This window comes from Asparagus officinalis, chromosome 4, assembly GCF_001876935.1.
Source record: "Asparagus officinalis chromosome 4, Aspof.V1, whole genome shotgun sequence".
In the NCBI taxonomy this organism is placed as follows: domain Eukaryota; kingdom Viridiplantae; phylum Streptophyta; class Magnoliopsida; order Asparagales; family Asparagaceae; genus Asparagus; species Asparagus officinalis.
In genome coordinates, this window is record NC_033797.1 from 9928709 (window position 1) to 9951864 (window position 23156).

Here is a 23156-nt window from a genome sequence, read left to right on the forward strand (position 1 = left end):
CCTTCGCCGGCTGCCGGCGGAACCATCCCGATACTAGACCTAGCGGCCTCTTTGGCCCCCTCATCATTGCTTTCGCTTTCGCTTTGCGTTCTCCCTTTCTCTCTCTGATATCGATCAGTTATTATTATAGCCAGAAGTTCAGAGGATCGCAGGATTCTTGGGGGTAGAAGAAGGAGGTGGGGAGAGAAAATAGGAGAGGACTTTTGGGTCTAGTAATAATTTTGGTACGAGTCGTTTTAGGATATTGGGGTCCAGTAATAATTTTGGTCCGAGTCGTTTTAGGATATTGGAATTTTTATCAGGGAAAGATTTGGCTGGGCGTGTTTAGGCGAACTACAAGGAGTCTATATCATCCAAAATTATTTTTTGCTGGGAATATAAGCCCTTCAAAACAAATATACTTTTAAGTTAAAAAAAAAAAAATCAATTCCTTATGTTTCTAAAACTTCACTCATAAACTAACTTAGCAATATTTATTTCACGGTGAAATGCTGATAGACTCCTTGTAGTATCAATTCCTTTATTTTTTATTGGTGAAAACGGGAACAGTTCTGGGCTAATTTTTTCTAAGAAAAAAAAGGCATTTAAATTGGTTCTTTTTCAAATCACTTCAAAAAAGAACCAGTTTATTTCAAAACTGAGTCATAGTCGCTCTTAGCCTAGTTTTGAAGAGTTCACCAAACAGACCCTAAAGTTTTATTAGTGTTGATAGATCCTTTGTATTATTATTTTGCCAACAAAGAGTAGACATACAATTTCAAAAGGACAAATTTTCAAAATGAACCGATTTCGAATTTTAAATAGCAAAACCGACCTTATCGAAATTTAAATAGCAAAACCGACCCTTTTCAGAAGAAAAGGGTCGGTTTTGCTGCGGAAGATTTTTTACGACATACACGGGACTGCTAGTCCCGTGTATTTCGTGGCAATTTCGAATAACACGGGACTAGCAGTCCCGTGTTTATTACAGAGAGGAACGAAGGTCTGCAAAAAAGAAATGCACGGGACTAACAGTCCCGTGCATTTTACAGAGCCTGCTGTCTCTGCAAAAAACAATAGCACGGGACTGCTAGTCCCGTGCAATTCCTGGGCGCAATGAAATGCACGGGACTAGCAGTCCCGTGCATTTCCTGCACATTCACTATGCATGTATTTCTGCTACGGGATAATTCCCTGTACAAACGCATATTTCAAACGCAACAATCATAAATTACACCATTGCATAAACACATATATCAATTCCCTGTACAAACTCATGTCAATTCCCTGTATAAACACATATCAAATCTAAAAATCATAAAATACACCACAAACGTACGAATCCAAATCCAACAAATCACGCCACAAACTTACGAATCCAAATCCAACAAATCACGCCACAAACCCACTTACAAATCTAATAAGTCACACCACAATCTCAGCTACAAATCCAAAAACCATCTATTGTCCCGAAATACGTTTGTAATGTACATATCAAAATAGGATTGTAATTTATATAACAATAAAATAACATTTTACATAGTAGTTGGTTGTATTAGTTTTTACAGGCTTGAAATTGACCCGATTTTTTATAGACCATTCTCGCACCGCAAAGATCAATGCTTCCTTGCTCTCGAATAGGTCCCCTTTTTTAAAAGTGAAGTCTTCAGGCCGTTGAAAGTTTGGACCAACATCAACAAATTCAGCTTGCGAAGTATTTATCCAATCTTCATTATGAAACTCGTCGGGCAACGGATCTTCAGCTTCCACATAATCATTGTTAACATTAAATTGATCCATCCAACGAGAATCATCATCGATTCCAACTGCCACATGCATGCTATCAATTTGCACGTCTTCTTCTTCAATATCTTCTGAGTCATCATTTACTTCTTCTTCTACAATTGATCCGGCCGGTAGATCACCCGTAACATAGCCCGATGCGTCGTTAAATATAGTACTTGACGTCCCACCAAGAGAATGCCCACTTAAATGTTGTAGTTGACACCACGGCTCTTGACTTGGAGATGTCATAAAACCACTCGACTCATTGTCTAAGTCCATCATCCGAGAAAACTCTCCTTGTGGTCGTGAAACTTGGGCAAATTCTTGAATCGGATACTTCTCAATGAACAACTCAACTGACACTTGCTTCTCCACTAATTGTTTCATGTCATTCAATTCCTCATCGTCGGTAATCGCCACAGCAATAGTTCTACTCTCATTTACCGGACAATTGAAGAACACTTTAATTGCATAACATGCTTTATTAATTTTCGTAACTCTGTGTATTTCATTCATCATTCCATCAAAATTTAATGACTTGGATAACATAAACATTTTCCTAAAACCTCCCTCATACATCGGCATACTATTCAATCCGACGCCGAGGCTCCCATTGAAGTAGCGGTGAAAGAGGTGGGGGTGAAACTGGTTTGGGTGAAAATGAGTGAGGTAAAGAGGAAGAAAGTCACGGGTTTCAATTTTTTACCCCCGATCGCACGGGACTGCTAGTCCCGTGTTATTCGAAATTGCCACGAAATACACGGGACTAGCAGTCCCGTGTATGTCGTAAAAAATCTTCCGCAGCAAAACCGACCCTTTTCTTCTGAAAAGGGTCGGTTTTGCTATTTAAATTTCGATAAGGTCGGTTTTGCTATTTAAAATTCGAAATCGGTTCATTTTGAAAATTTGTCCATTTCAAAACTCTTTTCGCTCTTTTTTAAGTTTCTAAAATTTTATCCATACCAATAGAACTAATGGGATCTTTCTGACTCTAAAAAAAAAAAAAATTTCTCGTTTTAAAAAAGAACCCACTCAAAAAGTCTACCCGCACAATTAAGAGATACAGAGGATCTGGGCAAAGCCACGGTCTGCAATTAAACATTTATTTTATTCACTATACTCTTGAACGCAATTTATTTTACCCACTACACTCTAATCTTTAGCAGATATTAGGGACAATACCTGCATCTTTTCCGCAATGGTTCGTACTACCCATGTAACTTCATTGCTGCAGATATGTCCCCAAGATTAATTTTTTGATTTTTTTTTTTACCCTCATATTAGACTCACTCGCTACCACCGGAAACAATATCTACCAAAATTTCACTGAGGGCAGAAGAGTCAAATAGATTTCACCCGAGGAGTCTTACGTGCATTATGAAACTACAAGGATAGTAAATTCAAAACAATGAAGATATAGGAGCAGTAAGTTCAGAACGATGAAACTACGGGGCCAATAACTTCGAAACAACATTACTAGAGGAGTAGTGATAACTACATTACCATTCCTACACTACTTCTACACGACAAGAGAGAAAAGTAAAGTCCGTTCTCTTTAAGTTTTTTTTTTAATAAATAAAATCAATGCCCCTCAACGAAGCCCACACTTTTCTTTCTTATAATCTGCAGGTAGTGCAGAAAAGAGTAATATGGTTGGCATTATTCACACTTCACTAACACGGTTTATGTGCAGTAACCCTTTGCATCATTCTAGGGACTATAAAAAAACAAATCAATAACCTGAACCCACTTTATTCTTCTCTCATAAGTTCAACATCACGACATTATTCTCCCATCAACATTAGCGCATTACATCACTCAACTGAGAACTCATACACCATAACATGCTCATACTTCTCTCCAGGCCGAACCACAACAGATGGAAATTTTGCCTGATTGATCGCATTCGGGAACCCTTGAGTCTCAAGACAAACCCCTGCATGTTTCCCATACACAGCCCCTCCTTTACCCACAACACCATTTACGTAATTCCCCGTATAAAACTGAACTCCCGGTGCAGTTGTCCACAGGCTCAAAACCCTCGAACTCGAAGGATCCTTCAATTTAGCAGCGAGTTTCAGACCTCCTCCTTTCTGTTCTCCACAGTCTAGTACATAATTGTGATCGTATCCAAGACCCACTTCTTGAATTCTGCTCCCGATTTTATTTTCTGTGGTGAAGTCGAAGGGGGTGTTGTTTACTGGCTTTATTTCACCCGTTGGGACAGTGTACTCGTCGACGGGGGTGAAGTGACGTGCGAAGATTTGGATTGAGTGGTCCAGGATGTTGCCGGAGTTGTGACCCGCAATGTTCCAGTATGTGTGTTGAGCTAGGTTCATCGGTGTCGGTTTGTTTTCAGGCACCGCTTCCATGACTAGCTTCAGTGTTGTGGGTGAAGGGATGGAGTAAGTTGCGGTGACGCTCACATCTCCAGGGTACCCTGTGGACAAAATTTTCAGAAGCATTTTGCACATATAAACTTTTTGGAATCCACAAAACTTCAAGCCCAAAATTGACAAAAATCATCATGGAATTCTTTTTTTAAGATCTTTTTCCTATTACCGAGGCACTACAGTTATAGGAGGGACAACATAAATTACAGGGAAGACAAATACGCCGAGGGCAACTATAGTGAGAGTAAATGTGGGCTCACCCCTACACTTAGCTGGTGTGTTACTGATATGGCAGAAATCCAGACCATTACAAACCAATACCATTACAAACCAAAACAACAACATTCACATATCATAGCTAACAGCCTGGACGTATGCCACTTCAGTTAGACACCATCCTAGAGCATGGAGGTACACACCAGCCCCTATTTACACTTGTAGGGAATACACAAAAAAAAATTCAAAAGCTATTTTTGCCAAAAAGGAATTTAATAATAAATCTATGCTACCTTCCTCTCCATCTTTACTGTGATATTTGAAGGTGATTGATGGGGTTTCACCACGGTTAAACTCCACAACCTCCCATATTACTTTGTCAAATCCCTTGCGCCCACCTGAAGGTAGAACATTGAAGAATTTGTTAGTAGCAATTGTTTCTAGTAATAACACTCGATAAGATAATACAGCTGAAAACTTTTATGGACTTTGGCCTCTCGGGACGTAATTCATGGGCCATTTTGAATGCGTACTGAATCATCTTAAATTGGAAAATAAAATGCGGTATTGTGAGTAGAAAAAATAACTAGCAAATTATAATGCATGATGCAAGACACCTTTTATTGTTTGCTCTAGCTCACATATTATTCAATCACAGGGTTTTTAGAAGGGCTGTTTAAGATAGCATCGGCCAAAAAAAATCTTGACAAAGTCATTGCACACCCATACATGGATACTTATTTCAATATAATTTACTGGTTCTACAATCCTCCATCAGCAACATAAATTCTACCAGATCAACTGTGTTACAAGAATTGTTGATACTATTACATCCATTAGGGTTTTGGACATTCCAATTAACTTCGTCCATCACGTGACATGACTAGCCAACCACTTCTTTTTTGACAAAAGCTCATTGAAGATTGAGAGGCTTTAGGAGACTTTTAAGGCTCAAGAGAGCTTTAGACAAATAGGATACCAACTAGCGTTTGGGAAAACTAGAATTCAAAATTTCTAATGAGAGAGGAGATGATACGTGTGTATCTTCTCTGCTTCGTGAACTTAACGATCCTCATGGGAGCTTGAGAATAGATGATTCTCATGGTAGCTTGAGAATAAAAGCATGGTCGGAGCCGCGGATGGTGGCGAAAACGGTCAAAATCAGGAAAACAGCGAAAATCAGGAAATTGGCAAAAGGCTCTGGCCGGTCGACCGAACGACCAGCACCGGTTGACCGAACGACCAGCACCGGTCGACCGGATTCGTACACACTACAGGGTCGAGAAACATGTTCTCTGGTCGGTTGACCGACGCACTCTTTTTGGTCGACCAATAGGGGGTGACCGATCGACCAATAGTGGTACATCGGTCGACCGGATTGGGTTTCCTGGGCCGATCTGGATTCTGTTTTGACGCGACTCCTGGTTGGGTTTGTATTAGTTATTTACCACTTTGGCATCCACGTTGTTTGACATATAAATAGTGATTGTTTAGGGTTTCTAAACATCAGATTAGAGTTTACAGAGGACAGAGAAGTTGTTCTTTATTCTAGAGAGATTGTAAGAGAGAGATTTTGTAATATTTTATTCTTCATAATCTAGAGTAGGTATTTTCCTTCGCCAATTGAATTGTTTTTGTGTGTTTTACTGTTTTATTCTCAAAACTCATATTTGATAATTTCGCGATCAAATGTGCTCGCTCGGCAACTCGTACCAAGTTGGTATCAGAGTGATCAGATCCTGTGAAGGGGTATCATGTGTATGGTCCTTACTCGATCGCAATACAAGAAGCTAGGCGATATTCTTATTTCTTTGGAAGAAGCCCAGAAATCAAGGAAGAAGATGACAGAAAGCAACAATTCATCGAGGCTTGATGCGATGAAAAAACAGATCGAGACAATCAGTTCGACTCTCATGAAGTTCGTCGATCTCATCCACGGAGGCGAAAAGAAAGGTGAATCTTCGGCGGGCCCAAAAAGAAACCAATAGAATCTGATGGAGGTAGTGAGAATTCAGATTCCGACGAGGAGGTCGAGGCCGTTAAGACTATTCCGCAACAAGGGGGTAAGAGTTCTTACCAGAATCCGAAAATTGATTTTAGAGTTGAGAATCATGTTTATGATGGGAGTGTCGACGTTGAGAGGCTTGATGATTGGATCGAGCGTATGAAAACCTATTTCATTCTTTATGGCTATTCATCAAAGGAGAAAATTATTTTTACGACATTGAAGCTTTCAGGGCACGTGTTGACGTGGTAAAAATTCTACTACAAATAGAAGAAGAAATCGGTGTCGTGGAACATGTTCAATGAGCTACTAAGGAAGCAGTTCTACCCGGTGGGATTCCATGAAGAGTAGGGTTCCTTGAGGAACGTTAGTACAAGTGATACGGCTTGCGCCAAAGATTCAATCAGATCATTCAAGAATACATCACGAAGTTCCAGCAGCAGGCGATGGTCCTCAACATCGCGACGGAGTACTCTATTTTCATGAAGTATATGGCGGGGCTGAATGAATACATCCGAAAAGAGATGAAGCTATTCACGGTAGAGTCGATTGCGGAGGCAAATGTGAAGGTTATTGCCATTGAAGGTATGCAGAAGAAGAGCAACGAGATGAAGGGAGATACCAAGCAAGCTGGAGGCAAGTCTAGTGGCTCCCAACTTAAGGATGAGAAGAAGGGTGATCCAGGGAAAGAATAAATAACTTGTAATCATTGCAAGCAGACAGGGCACATCGCTGATCAGTACTGGGAGAAGTATCCTCATCTCAAGCCGAAGGGGTTAAAAAAGGAGGAGAAAAAGACATACGTGATAGCACAAAGTCCGAAAGAAGTCTCAGGGATAACAGAGCCCAACAACAGTCTCAACTTTATGGCAGGGAAGCAGGCCGCGAAAGAAAACGAAGACCCTCGGGAGCAGCTCTTTGTTCTCAAGTTGTAGGTGAAGACCAGCTTAGTTGATGTCATAGTTGATCCAGGGAGCTAGAAGAATTTGATATCTGAGGTCATGGTTCAGAAGTTGGGTCTAAAGACGATCAAGCATCCGAAGCCCTATCCTTTAGGGTGGATTCAGAAGGAGGCGTGGTTGAGTGTAGTTAATCAATGCACTTTCAGATTTGCACTCCACGAGTCATACATTGATGAGGTCACGTGTGACGTCGTTCCGTTGGATGTTTGTCAGGTTATACTGGACAATCCTTATTTGTGGGATAGGTACGTAGTCTACGACAGGCAGGCCCAGAAGTACATGTTCACCAAGGACAGCGAGCAGTTCATATTTCGGTCGGCGTCCCTTCCGCAGGAGACGAGCTTGGTGACGGTGACTCAGGCGAAGAGGCTAGTGAATACAAGCAAGAAGTTTATTTTATTGTTCATTAGGCCTTACGAGGAGCAGCTGAGTAGAGTATGCTTGACAACCTTGAGCAAGCTTCAGGAAGGAGATCTTGACAGGTTGAAGGCCAAGTATGCGGACATGTTTTCAAAGATCATTAGACTTCCGCCGAGACGGAGTGTGGAGCACAAGATTATGTTGATGGGAGAGAGTTCTTTGTCGAATATAGGTCTTCAAAGCACATCCATACAGGAGTCTGAAGAGATTAAGAAGCAAGTTCAGGAGCTTCTAGAGACAGGAGTGATAGTGCCGAGTTGTTTGCCTTGCGGGTCGCCAGTGTTGTTGGTGCCCAAAAAGGATGGAGGCTGGCGCATGTGTGTGGATTACCGGGTGCTCAACAAGATAACGGTCAAGAATCGTTACCCACTACCACGGATCGATGATCTTATGGACCAGTTGGAAGGAGCGAGGTTCTTTACAAAGTTGGATCTTAAATCTGGTTACCATCAGGTGAGGATTCGGGAGGATGACACTTGGAAGACTGCGTTCAAGATCAAGCAGGGCCTGTTCGAGTGGTTGGTGATGTCGTTCGGGTTATGCAACGCTCCAACGACCTCTATAAGGCTCATGAATGATTTGTTACGACCTTTTATAGAGGATTTTATGATAGTTTACCTCGATGATATCTTTGTGTATAGCAGGACCTAGGGAGGCATCTAGTTCATGTTGAGAAGGTGTTTGAAGTGTTACGGGACGGTCAGCTGAAGCTCAACGGGAAGAAGTGCGAATTTGGGAAGGACGAGTTGGTGTATCTCGGTTTCATTGTGGGAGAAGGCCAGCGGAGAATAGATCCAAGCAAGGTGGTAGTGATCACGAAGTGGCTGATGCCTAGGGCAGTAACGGATGTGAGGAGCTTCATGGGGGCTTGCCAGTATTTGTGCAAGTTTATTCGAAATTTTTCTACTTATGCGGCAAATTTACATGGCCTTACTAAGGCGAATGTTCAGTTCGAGTGGGGGCGGATGCATGAGGAGGTTTTTTAATTACTAAAGAGGAAGATCTCGGAGGTACCGATGTTGGCATTGCCTAATTTGCAGAGGACCTTCGAGGTAGAGACCGACGCTTCTAGCTATGCTATGGGCGCTGTGTTGATGCAGGATGTGAAGCCGGTGGAGTACCATTCTGAGATGCTTACAAGTGCTATTCAGAACTATCCGACTTACGATAAGGAGTTTTATACGCTCTACCAGGCGATCAAGCATTAGAGGGTGTCCTTATTGGGTAAGGAGCTGGTTGTGCACTCGGATCACAAGCCATTGGAGTTTCTACATGCCCAGACGAAGCTACAACAGGCAAGGCACATGAAGTGGATGTCCTATTTGATGGCGTTCAACATCGTCATTACAAGGGGGCGACTAACAAATTGGCCAATATGCTATCTCGACCGCTAGCGAGAGCTTTGTTGGTAGCAACACGTATTCAGCCATTGGTTCTTTTAGAGTATCTGCAGATGTACACATCCAGTAGAGATTTCAGTAGTGTGTTCGAGCAGGTGAAGGCTGGTCGGAAGGGGGAGTATGAGCTCAGAGAAGATGGTTTGTTGTATTGTGGGACATCACTTTGCATTCCGGAGGATGACGATCAGTTGCAGTGGATTAGAGAGGCACATACATCACGTGTGCAAGGTCATTTTGGGATTTAAAAGACGTTTCTCAATCTCTGACGCCATGTCTTTTGGCCAAAGATGTTAAGAGGATGTTACCAAGTATGATGGAGGGTATAAGTTATATTGCATATCGAAGTCTTCTAACAGAAAGAGGAGATTGTATCTACCGCTGCTAGTACCTTCTAGACCGTGGAAGAGTATTTCTATGAATTTCCTAGGAGGGTTGCCAGCGACCAAGCGCGGGCATGATTACTTATTCGTTGTGGTGGACCGATTCAGCAAGATGGTGATCTTGATTCCTTGCAAGAAGACCGTGACGGGAACGGGTGCAGTGCAGTTGTTCTTTGAGCATGTGTGGAAGCACTTTGATTTGCCGAGTTTGATTATTTCGGATAAGGATAGCAGGTTCCTCGGGCACTTTTGGGATTCTTTGTGGAGTTTGATGGACACCAGATTGAAGAAGAGCACGACCTTTCATTAACAATTAGACGGGCAAACAGAAGTAGTCAACCGGACTATTGTTCACATGTTGCGGGGTATAATTCCAGGCATCCCAAGACTTGGGATGAGAGCTTACCATATCTCCAGTTTGCTTTCAATCGGGCGATTCATGGATCTTCGGAAAAGTCACCGATTGAGACGTGTTACGGGTTCTTACCTCCAAGTCCGTTCGATTTAGTATTCTCTAGTGAAGCTACGGCCGACGACAAAGAAGGGAGTGAAAGGCAGGAGGCTCAGCGATTTCTGGAGAAAATTGCACAGATTCATGCTATGGTTGAAGCACAGTTGAAGAAATCACAAGCAAAGTACAAGGCGAAACATGATCAATATCGAATTCCTTGTAATTTCAGAAAAGGTGACATGGTATGTGTTAGTCAAAAAGGGAGGGCTCAACTTTCACGCACCAAAAGCATTCGGTGCAATGAAAAGTCGAACTTTCTTGTCACCGAATGCTTTCGGTGCAATGAATGACAAAAAGAAGAAAAGCTTTGTTGAAAAGAAGGAAAGTTTTGTTGAAAAAGCTTGTCAAACCCAACAACTGGTATCAGAGCTCTGCTTGTGACGTCTATCAATTTTCTGCGAGATTACTATTTACGTGAATAGTAAATTTTGTGAATAGTGAAATTTTGTCAGCGACACTGGTTCGTCGACAGCCAGTGTTTTCAAAGGCGCGCGCCTCATTGCGCTTCATGCGCCTTACGATGCGGGGCGGTGGTGAAGCGCCCCACTTCTGATGCAGCAGCGTCTTTTACGCCTCGCGTACATCCTTAGTTTGTGCAGGGTGCATGTAATACATATCCTCATATAGTTTTGTTTGTTAACATTTCAATCGAGTCTTTATACTTGATATTTCATATCCCAAAAAGCAAAATAAATCCATTAGTCCTTTTTAGTAGCCTTCAATTAAGGATCATTACTAATTTGTTGCTTGGATATTAGTCTTGATTTAACATTTAATTTAAAAATTTATAAATTTTGCTACTATGTTGGGTGTTAGCATTAGAAATTAAGGCATTATATTGTGATTTTGTAGTAAGATATTATTTATCATGATATTTTTCATGTGAATTCTAAAAACATGTTCTTTCATGCTTGATTATATATTTTAAAAAATTATGTGGGCGGTGTGCGCCTCGCATCACGTTGCGCCTTACGCATGTGCGCGTAAAGATGCTCTGCGCCCCGTATTGCGCCTCGCGCATTAATAACACTGTCGACAGCAGTGTTCTAGTACACGGTGGTTCGTAGAAACAGTCGGAAACGATCTAGAGGGTGCCAGATTAAAGTGGGAGCGATGGCTGCAGATGAAGGAAATGTGAAAATTAAGAAGTTTGATGGTGCGGACTTCGGCTTTTGGAAGATGCAGATCGAAGATTATTTGTACCAGAAGAAGCTATATCAACCTCTCTCAGGAAGTAAGCCAGATGACATGAAGGATGAACATCTTTTGTTGATAAAGAGAGAATGTTTTGTTGGCAAAGAGAGAAAAGAAAGGTGTATGAAGGTGATGTTTTTTCTATATAAAGCATCCGAGAGAGTGTGTTCGGCACAAAATTGTCTACGTCCACGAGCTACTGCAGATCTTTCACTAAGGGGAGAAAATTTTACAAGTGTTTACAAGAAATCTCACAACCCAAAATCACTCTGAAAATTGCTCTCAATTTTCTCTCACCAAGGCCTTTCTCTGAGCCTTTCTTTTCACTCACGCTTCACATTTCCTCTCTGATTTTTCTCTCACTTAGATTGATGCCCAGCACTCTCTCGGATGCTTTATATAGAAAAAACATCACCTTCATACACCTTTCTTTTCTCTCTTTGTCAACAAAGCATTCTCTTTGTCAACAAAAGATGCTCATCCTTCATGTCATCTGACTTACTTCCTGAGAGAGATTGATACAACTTCTTTTGGTACAGATAATTTTCGATCTGCATCTTCCAAAAGCCAAAGTCCGTACCATCGAACTTCTCAATTTTCACATTTCCTTCGTCTGCAGCCATTGCTCTTACTCGAATCTGGCACCCTCTGGATCGTTTCTGACTGTTTCTACGAACCATCGTGTATTAGAACACTGCTGTCGACGAACCAGTATCGCTGACAAAATTTCACTATTCACAAAATTCACTATTCACGTAAATAGTAATCTCGCAGAAAATTGATAGACGTCACAAGCAGAGCTCTGATACCAGTTGAGTTTGACCTGCTCTGGTGATTGGATTATCTGTAGAGTGGTCGAGGCATGAAGGGCGTTGTCCTTTTTGTCAACCCCGCCGGGTTCCCGATTGGTCCGGGTCTTCGTGATTCCGAAGTCCTATCCGCTCATGTAACTCGTCGATTCACTTCAGTCGTTCGTCGACGTCGATTAGGCTCATGTGGATTGGATGGTGACGTCCATCGTCGCTCGTTAACACTGAACCGGTTGTGGAGAACTATAGGCAATTTTTGATGCCTACAGATACCCCCTCCAAAGTGTTCCTGACTCGTTTCTTTTATAGAAGAGGCTGGAATACTTTGGATGTGATTGATCTGGCCTTCAGTCGGCGTAGTTAGCTTCAACTCTTGACTCTTTCGATTTTCGATCTATCCGATGCTTTGACGAATAGCCGAGGTTCTTCCGGCGCTGCGTTTATCGTCTGGCCGTCGTCGGAGTCTCGAGTCTGCAGCTGATGAATTGAGTTTGGCTCGTGTCATTGAGTTGACTTTGAACTACCTCCGCCACATTGTGCTGGCTTAGGGTTTCGGATCCCCGTGTGTTGGCTTTTTATCGCAACGCGTTGACCGGCGTTGACCTAGGGTTACGCGTTGACCGGCGTCCACCCTAGGGTTTCGAATCGTCGAACGTTGACTTCGGTTGCAACGCGTTGACTGGCGTTGACCTAGGGTTACGCGTTGACCGGCGCTGACCCTAGGGTTTACGGATCGCCATTAACACAGTTTATACTCGTACGTTTGCTGGAGTATACACAGTTTAAGCTCTTAAGGTATTGGAGCATCGCAGTCCCGAATGTTGGGGTTGCAGGACCAACTGTTAAAGTTGATTCATCTGCATGTGTGGATTTTATCCTGAATTTGTTGGGTGCTCGAGTCACGAGACCAACTAGGGGAGTTGATGCGTCAATGACTCGCAGTTATAGAATTTTTGGCAAATCCTCAGCCATCAACGGATTTGATGAGCCTTTACCGACTACCGTTTGAGCCGGGCTAGCATGCGGATTGTTTAAGTCCGTTCCGCATGTGACGTCGTGCTAAGAGAGTTAACGCTCTTAGTGCTACGATATTGAATACGTAGACTTCGTCTTTCTCACGGGAATAGACTACCCGGCGACGCGTGTTAGGCGTTGACTTTAGGATTTTTGGCTAATCCCCAGCCTTCAACGGATTTGATTAGCCTTTACCGACTACCGTTTGAGTCGGGCTAGCATGCGGATTGTTTAAGTCCGCTCCTATGTGACGTTTAAGCTAAAAGAGTTAACCCTTTTAGTGCTACGATATTGAATACGTAGACTTCGTCTTTCTCACGGGAATAGACTACCCGGCAACGCGTGTTAGGCGTTGACTTTAGGATTTTTGGCTAATCCCCAGCCTTCAACGGATTTGATTAGCCTTTACCGACTACCGTTTGAGTCGGGCTAGCATGCGGATTGTTTAAGTCCGCTCCTATGTGACGTTTAAGCTAAAAGAGTTAACCCTTTTAGTGCTACGATATTGAAGTTTTCAAATGCGCGCGCCTCATTGCGCCTCATGCGCCTTACGATGCGGGGCGGTGGTGAAGCGCCCCACTTCTGATGTAACAGTGCCTTTTGTGCCTCGCGTACATCCTTAGTTTGTGCAGGGTGCATGTAATACATATCCTCATATAGTTTTGTTTGTTAACATTTCAATCGAGTATTTATACTTGATATTTCATATCCCAAAAAGCAAAATAAATCCATTAGTCCTTTTTAGTAGCCTTCAATTAAGGATCATTACTAATTTGTTGCTTGGATATTAGTCTTGATTTAACATTTAATTTAAAAATTTATAAATTTTGCTACTATGTTGGGTGTTAGCATTAGAAATTAAGGCATTATATTGTGATTTTGTAGTAAGATATTATTTATCATGATATTTTTCATGTGAATTCTAAAAACATGTTCTTTCATGCTTGATTATATATTTTAAAAAATTATGTGGGCGGTGTGCGCCTCGCATCACGTTGCGCCTTACGCATGTGCGCGTAAAGATGCTCTGCGCCCCGTATTGCGCCTCGCGCATTAATAACACTGTCGACAGCAGTGTTCTAGTACACGGTGGTTCGTAGAAACAGTCGGAAACGATCTAGAGGGTGCCAGATTAAAGTGGGAGCGATGGCTGCAGATGAAGGAAATGTGAAAATTAAGAAGTTTGATGGTGCGGACTTCGGCTTTTGGAAGATGCAGATCGAAGATTATTTGTACCAGAAGAAGCTATATCAACCTCTCTCAGGAAGTAAGCCAGATGACATGAAGGATGAACATCTTTTGTTGATAAAGAGAGAATGTTTTGTTGGCAAAGAGAGAAAAGAAAGGTGTATGAAGGTGATGTTTTTTCTATATAAAGCATCCGAGAGAGTGTGTTCGGCACAAAATTGTCTACGTCCACGAGCTACTGCAGATCTTTCACTAAGGGGAGAAAATTTTACAAGTGTTTACAAGAAATCTCACAACCCAAAATCACTCTGAAAATTGCTCTCAATTTTCTCTCACCAAGGCCTTTCTCTGAGCCTTTCTTTTCACTCACGCTTCACATTTCCTCTCTGATTTTTCTCTCACTTAGATTGATGCCCAGCACTCTCTCGGATGCTTTATATAGAAAAAACATCACCTTCATACACCTTTCTTTTCTCTCTTTGTCAACAAAGCATTCTCTTTGTCAACAAAAGATGCTCATCCTTCATGTCATCTGACTTACTTCCTGAGAGAGATTGATACAACTTCTTTTGGTACAGATAATTTTCGATCTGCATCTTCCAAAAGCCAAAGTCCGTACCATCGAACTTCTCAATTTTCACATTTCCTTCGTCTGCAGCCATTGCTCTTACTCGAATCTGGCACCCTCTGGATCGTTTCTGACTGTTTCTACGAACCATCGTGTATTAGAACACTGCTGTCGACGAACCAGTATCGCTGACAAAATTTCACTATTCACAAAATTCACTATTCACGTAAATAGTAATCTCGCAGAAAATTGATAGACGTCACAAGCAGAGCTCTGATACCAGTTGTTGGGTTTGACAAGCTTTTTCAACAAAACTTTCCTTCTTTTCAACAAAGCTTTTCTTCTTTTTGTCATTCATTGCACCGAAAGCATTCGGTGATAAGAAAGTTAGACTTTTCATTGCACCGAATGCTTTTGGTGCGTGAAAGTTGAGCCCTCCCTTTTTGACTAACAGTGTGGCTGAAGTTAGGTAAGGAGCGGCTATAGGGAGAAGGAAAGAAGTTAAAACATATACGATATGGTCCATTTCGGATTCTCGATCAGATCGGTGACAACGCCTTCAAGCTGGATTTGACACGTTATTTAGGCATGTATTCGGTGATCAATGTCAAGTATTTGAAGTTGTTCGAGCCTTCATTGTTGGATGATGAGGATGATACAGAGTGATCTTGCCGCATGTTGAAGACTTGTGGTTTGATAGAGAAGAGCCGCTGAAAGATGATTGTATTTTGGAGCGGAATGTGACCACGATTAGACGGGGGACGAATGAGTCGTTTTTGGTTGGACGTCAAGGTCAGGTTCCTAGCAAAACCAAGTGGTTCAACAAAGAAGGGGAGCTCGAGAGTTTTCTCAGCTGAAGTTCTAACTTGAATGAGACTTCAAGTTCCTAAAGGGGGGAGCCATGATACGGATGTATCTTCTCTGCTTCGGGAACTTAGCGATCCTCATGAGAGCTAGAGGATAGATATTCTCATGGTAGCTTGAGAATAGAAGCGTGGGCGGAGCCGCGGCTGACGGCAGAAACGGTCAAAATCAGAAAAACGGTGAAAATCAGGAAACTGGCGAAAGGGCTCTGGTCGGTCGACCGAACGACCAGCACCGGTTCACCGAACGACCAGCACCGGTCAACTAGATTCGTACACACTACAGGGTCGAGAAACATGTTCTCTGGTCGGTCGACCGACGCACTCTTTTTGGTCGACCGATAGGGGGTGACCGGTCGACCGATAGTGACACATCGGTCAATCAGATCGGGTTTCCTGGGCCGATCTGGATTTTGTTTTGACGCGACTCCTGGTTGGGTTTATATTGGTTATTTACCACTTTGTCACCCACGATGTTTGACATATAAATAGGGATTGTTTATGGTTTCTAAACATCAGATTAGAGTTTACAGAGGATAGAGAAGTTGTTCTTTATTCTAGAGACATTGTGAGAGAGAGATTTTGTAATCTTTTATTCTTCATAATCTAGAGAATGTATTTTCCTTCGCAAATTGAATTGTTTTTGTGTGTTTTACTGTTTTCTTCTCAAAACCCACCTTTGATAATTTCGCGATCAAAGGTGCTCGCTCAGCGACTCGTATCAGGGGACTTCAGAATTTCGTTTGGTCCAAAATTGTGATTGCTGTTCTCAATTCAGTGGTTCATACTTTTCAAGTGAACCTGCTGATTGTTGTTCAATTTGTCATTTTTGGGTGTTTTTCTTTATCAGAGGATCTTTATGCAAAATCACTAAGATTAATCAGTAAAATAGTCATAGTTTTATGCTTGAGGTTTAGGATATTCAGGATAGATGGGATAAGCGAGAGCTTTAAAGTTCATTTAGGGATTTGAGACGGACAAAAGGTTCACCAAGTAAATGTTAGCATTATTATCCCACATCAATATCACTCTTCCACTATCCCAACAAAAAGAATAGAAAACGCTTGGTCGCATGCTGCTGGGAACATTTATGCCTCACTAAATTACTAACTTATGTAGACCCTCCAACTATGTTACCATGTACTTCAAATATAGAGCCGTTACCCGAGACATGTCGTACCCGACACTTCTTGGACACTCCTTAAATATATGCATATACTTGTTCAGGCATGTACTCAATTATATAATGCATGTTTAATTTAAAACACTCGTGATACACTTCTTGTACATATATCCTACACTTCACATCCATTTTGTAACTCGTTCGATAAGGGCCAAGTTCGTTTCAATCTTAAAAGCTCTGATTTAAAACGATCGTTTACATGTAGAGCTCAAAAGTATGATTATATCTCATGAGTTTCAACTGTGTCTCTATACCCTACCTTTCACAAATTTTTTGTCTCCCATAACCGTACCCGCACCCATACTCATACTTGTACCTGTGCAACTTAGCCCTCCAATCAGGGGTTTAGAGTTTAGATTCACCGAGTAAATGTTAGCAATCTTATCCCACATCAGTCATCACACTTCCACCATCCTAACAAAAAGAATAGGAAATGCATCATCGCATACTGCTGGAAACATTTATGCCTCGCTAAGTTACTAACTTATGTAGACCCACCAGTTAGGGGTTTAGAGTTTAGACCACTTTATTTGTGCCTGTAAGATTGATGAGATTAGTAGTTGGCACAAGTCATAGCAGATGAATTTTCTTGGAAAAATATATTTCTAAGGCTGAAAAAACTAGCAACAAGGAAATATTAGAGCATCAAAGGTTCTCTAGAGAAAGTAAACATGAATTGGGTTTACAAGAAGGATTTATGGAAATGTGCCTCTTCCTTAAAAGTGGGGTTTAAGGATTGGTCCTGTGCAAAATTTATTCAGTATTGCAAATAGCCAGTAAAGCACATGCATATATGAAATACATCAAGGCGTATTTGTAGTTGTGAAATAAAGGGAAGTCCCAGTTTCAAGGTCAAGTGATTTTGAAGTTTTGAACGTAATACCATACGCAAGCAATATATGGAGAAAATACTAGATGATTATGAATTTTACCATGAAGGCTGTTTGGTGGTTTGTTGATGGGCAAAGAGTATTCCACTCCATCGAGAGTAAACTTCCCATCTTTGATTCTGTTTGCCACTCGACCGACAATGCATCCAAAGTATGGTGCAGCACCTTGCTGAAAAACATGCATGACTGTAAAATACAAAATTATATATAGTTCTTTAAACCACTATGTACACAGACCTATTGAAGCAAGAGCATCATGCCTCACAAGAGAGTAAACTTTCCAATACCTTATTATATCAACTATACGAAAAAGTTTTATTCACATAAGCAATTAGAATGTCGCTATAAGAAGCAATGAAGCACTCAGGCAGTGAAACCTCAAAATAATTGAATGATGACATAAAGAAACAGTTATAAGAAGCAGTTTAAATTAATGGGAAGAATCTTTGAAGAGAGTAAACATAGCAAATCTAAGGGACAAAAAATTCTTTCCTCCTTATATTACATTACACCAACTACAACTTATTATGTGTAAATTGAAGAAAAATTAAGATGTCTCAAATGGGTATTTTTAATCTTGAGAAGAATGAATAGTCTTTCACTGACCTGCTACATGCTTAAAAACATAAAGTGAAAAGATGCAACACAAGGTATAAAAATAATACAAAAATGGCCACTTGCTCCCATGTTTGAATTACAGTTTGTAACATAACTAAGGAGGAAACAGGAACTTCCTTATGAATTCGTCAGTTGCAATAAAGAAGGCCAACAAAGGGGACATATGAAAATTAAAGAAAAAATAATTGGATTTTCATCTACAAGTTTTATATTCGAAAGACAAGACAACAGTAACATCTAATTCTTTTCCCGCCTCTCCAAATAAAAGCCATAGCCCAGGTATTGATTATGGAATCTGGGGCCAGGACCTCCCATAACTAACCTCTCAACAATCCCCAAACCAGGCCTCACGTAGCTACCCAATTCTATGATACACAAGAATAGTTAAGAATAGAAGCATATTCTTGGTTCAAGAAGAGAGGCATCTCGTTAAATTCTCGTATCTATGTCAAGGTTTAAACATCAGCAAATTGCTGAAATCTATTTGAGGGTTGAAATTTAGTGACATGGCAATGCCATGGACAGGGTTAGCAGTAGCTTTTATACTTCCCAAAAAAGGGGAAAAACACACACGCACAAAATTAGATGATCCCGGTTCAAATTTCTCTTAAATGTTAATTACAGGGATTCAATAACCAGTATAAATGTTAAGGTACATTATTTAACTTGATTAATACTTTAAATAACTAAAATGAAAAACTTACCCCCAGAAAAAAGCTAAAAGTATCTCAAAGTGAGTAGTTAGTATAAGTAATTTCAAAGCAATAGCTGAAAGCAACGCTAAAAGAGAAAGGAGACCCTATTCATATCTGGGCATTTCAGTTTTATCGAATGAATATGTCAAGAAATTAAAAAAAATCTTTCATAAAGAAACAACACAACCCAAAGATTCAAACGTGTACGCAAAATTCTATCTAGAACAGGGGGAGGGGGGTTCTTTAAAGCATGAGTTAAGTTTAAGGGGCTACTCACGATGTAGGGTTCGATTGAATCAAACCCTAGAACCACATCAGCAAGATTTCCTGAAAACAAAGATAAGGGATTAGAACTGATGAGAGAGAAGAGGAGGGGAGAGAGAGAAATTGACCTTTGGAATCAGGAACAAGAAGAGAGAGGATTGTGGCTCCCCAGTTGCTAATCTTCGCTGTGATCTTGCCATTGGTGAGCTCAAAGATCTCTGCTTTCTTCTCTTCAGCCATCGCCCCCTCTCTCCAGAAACAGGAGAACGCACCAAGGGGGGCCTAATGCAAAATGGAGAGAAAAAAGAAAGGGGTTAATTTAGGAAACCGCCTCTATAATGAAAGTGCCAGCTGGAGAGAATATTAGATTTATTATCTCTTGATAATCTTCTCAAATCTTTTTGTTTTATAATCTGGCTTATTTAATTTAAAACTAGATTTTATGCACGTGCAATGCACGTGATTAGATACTGTTATTAGGCATTTTTGGTTTATTTTTTTAATAAAATTTATTCCTCGGTTACACTTTGATAATTTTTGCTCACTTTAATTTAAGTATTTTTTGTTTATTTTCTTACTAAAACTTATTCCTCGATTACACTTTAATTATTTATTTATTTGATGCTTGTTTCAATAGGCTACACCCAGTTTAAATTTTTATGTTGATAGTTGAATTGTCAGAAGATAAATATAAGCTAAATCCAATTTTTATTTTTATTTTATTTGGATCGGTACGAAACGGAGCTTGGCCTGAGAAAGTATAGTGTTATGAAAGTGAAAACACTTGAAAAAATAACATTATAAAAGGAAGATGAATAATAAAGTCAACGAGCCAAGATGATTGATTTAAAGTGGGCTAAAATAACAAAAAATGGTTAATAAAAAATCTTAAACTAAAGATTAATGCTAACTCTAGTACACTTTTATATGATAAAAGCATCAACATATGCATATGAAAGCACTAAAAATAGTTTATGAAAATCTCTTCTAAAGATTCCTAATTTTACTAAAAAATTAAACTATTCTATAACAATTCACAAACCATTATCTTCTGTTGCTTCTATTTTATTTTTTATTGAGTCGAGATCAATCCTTCTTCATCTTTATCTTTTTCATGGGCAATTCTAGAGTAGTGTCTTCGTCGTTTACATCGATTGTGATATGAGGCTGGAGCATGTTATCTTTCCTTGGGCTCATTCATCTTTTGTCTTCTCGTTTAAATTCACAAAGAAGTTGAATATATTTCTTATGTTCAACACAAAATTCTAACAATACGGACTTTGATTTTTTTCCCTATTTTAATAAGAATAAATGTTAATTTCATATATATGAAATTTTTTACATTTTTAATTTATTACTTAAATAAGGTTAGGAGCTACCTCTTTTTTCTCTGCAATGAATTCTTCTGTTGTGCATCCAATAAGAATTTTTGTTGTGTCATAATATTACCTTTGCTTTCTCAGTGTCATTTTCTATGAGGATCTGAACTAAATACATTACATTTTTCATTGTCAATTTACTTTAGATTATAATATTAATATTCAATTTTGATATATTTATTTCATGAAGAAGGAATATTACTTAACATTAGTACTACATCATCGACGACTCTACAACATTTATCATTTGGACACTTATTATTAACATCCCTATCCATTTGCTTGTTACAACCTTCGTAAACATAGAACCACTGCTAAACTCTATTATAAATGGTAGTTATCATTGTCTTAAATGTGTGCTACTGTGTCTGTATATTGGTAAATTATTCTTAGGTTTAATTGATTGAATTTTAGAGTAGGTTTTGTAAGATCATACATCTTTCGAATGTTATAATGGTTGTATATATTAGTGTTCGCGGGAAAATTCGTTGCTTTCTTCATTAATGATTCCATTGTACACTCTTGTAACAGTTTATCGATTACAAAGATCCGGTCTTTTTATAAGATCCGGTTACAACGAAAATCAAATAAAAAGAAATGAAAAATTACAACTTTGTTTCCTTGTTTGTCGAACGAATCACGAGCTCCTGTTTTGCGGTCGCTCGCTTTGTGGGTTCTTTGCCTGCGCCGGGGTTGTTTGTCGTGGACCACCGCGCGATCTAGATCCGGTCGGATCTACGCAGTACGACGGGTATTATTCCACGAAGGAAATAATAGCCGGGAGGGATTGATTCACCAAGGAAACAATCGCTCAAGTCTCGGGATCTAAGACCAAGCTTAGATCCGGAGTTCGTACGCGTAGATCTGAGATCTGGTCCTCTCGAATACCTGCCTTATTTGGCGTTGACGGTCGCCGAGCACCAGATCTGGATGAGCAAGTCCTTGAAGTCCTAAAGCTTGAATCTTGTTTGGATCTGAGTCTCCAATCCAGCAGGGCTTCGCCTCTCCAAAATTTCCAACCCCCAAAAATGAACCAAGGCCTAGCCTATTTATAGGCACTCAGATCTGTGCCTAGGCACAGATCTGGGCCGGCCACCTCAGGGTGGCTCGGCTCTGGGCCGAGCCACCTTGAGGTGGCTCGGCCACCGAGCCACCCTGCGTTGACCGGCGTTAACCCTAGGGTTTCGAACGTCGTACGTTGAATTTTTGCTCGCAACGCGTTGACTGGCGTTGACCTAAGGTTACGCGTTGTCCGGCGTTGACCCTGGGGTTTTGACCGTCGTACGTTGACCTTTTGATCGCAACGCGTTGACTGGCGTTGACCTAAGGTTACGCGTTGTCTGGCGTAGACCTTAGGGTTTTGAACGTCGTATGTTGCTCAGGTCACGAGACCAACTAAAGAAGCTGATGCGTCAGTGACTTTCGTATTTATAGGATTTTTGGCAAATCCTCAGCCATCAACGGGTTTGATGCGCCTTTACCGACTACCGTTTGAGTCGGGCTAGCATGCGGATTGTTTTAAGTCCGTTCCGCATGTGACGTTATGCTAAAAGAGTTAACTCTTTTAGTGCTACGATATTGAATACGTAGACTTCGTCTTTCTCCTGTGAAAAGACTAAACAGCAACGTGTATCAGACGTTGACTTAGGATTTTTGGCAAATCCTCAGCCCTCAACGGATTTGTCATGCTTTTACCGATTACCGTTTGAATCGGGCTTACATGCGGATTGTCTTAAGTCCGTTCCGCATGTGACGTTGTGCTAAAGGAATGAACTCCCTTAGACTTGATGCTACGACTTCGAATACGTAGACTTCGTCTTTCTCACGGGAATAGACTACCCGGCGACGCGTGTTAGGCGTTGACTTTAGGATTTTTGGCTAACCCCAAGCCTTTAACGGATTTGATTAGCCTTTACCGACTACCGTTTGAGTCGGGCTAGCATGCGGATTGTCTAAATCCGTTCCGCATGTAACGTTGTGCTAAGAGAGTGAATTCTCTTAGACTTTGTGCTATGATGTTGAATACATAGGCTTTACCATTGTTATGGGAATAGGCTACCCAGCAACGTGTATTAGACGTTGACTTATCCCTACTTAGGCTTCGGGATAAAAATACCCCAGACTGGTATTCTGGTGTCTTTTTCAATCGGTAAAAGACTAAACCGGCGACGCGTGTTAGGCGTCGGCATATCCTTTCTTAGGATTCAGGATGAAATTCCCCATGCGTGTAAGGCATGGATTTTGGTGTTATTAATAACAACCTGCCACAATGTTGAATATGTGGACGGATATTCTTTTCAACGGTTAAGAACTAACCGGCAGCGCGGGTTAGGCACAGACTTATCCTTGCTTAGGTTTCAGGATAGAATACCCCAGAATCGAGCTCTGGTGTCTTTTTTCTACGGAACAAGACTAAACCGGCAACGCGTGTTAGGCGTTT

The 23156-nt window shown here is 40.8% G+C and overlaps 2 protein-coding genes across 2 annotated transcripts in view; both read right to left on the reverse strand.

Annotated features, from left to right (window-relative positions):
• LOC109836574 (putative ER lumen protein-retaining receptor C28H8.4) overlaps positions 1-252 on the reverse strand; it is a 6408-nt gene extending 6156 nt beyond the window's left edge. Inside the window, 2 exon segments of the mRNA XM_020404523.1 lie at position 1; positions 4-252. The exon segment at position 1 is cut by the window's left edge and continues 140 nt beyond it. Of these exon segments, the coding sequence (XP_020260112.1) occupies position 1; positions 4-67 (65 nt within the window). The 5' untranslated portion in view covers positions 68-252.
• On the reverse strand, positions 3489-19638 carry LOC109836576 (aldose 1-epimerase). The gene is made up of 5 exons (XM_020404524.1): positions 19466-19638; positions 19351-19400; positions 17803-17929; positions 4667-4771; positions 3489-4204 (listed from the first exon to the last, which is right to left on the reverse strand). The coding sequence occupies exons 1-5, from the start codon at positions 19575-19577 to the stop codon at positions 3579-3581; spliced, it is 1020 nt and encodes a 339-aa protein (XP_020260113.1). The 5' UTR covers positions 19578-19638; the 3' UTR covers positions 3489-3578.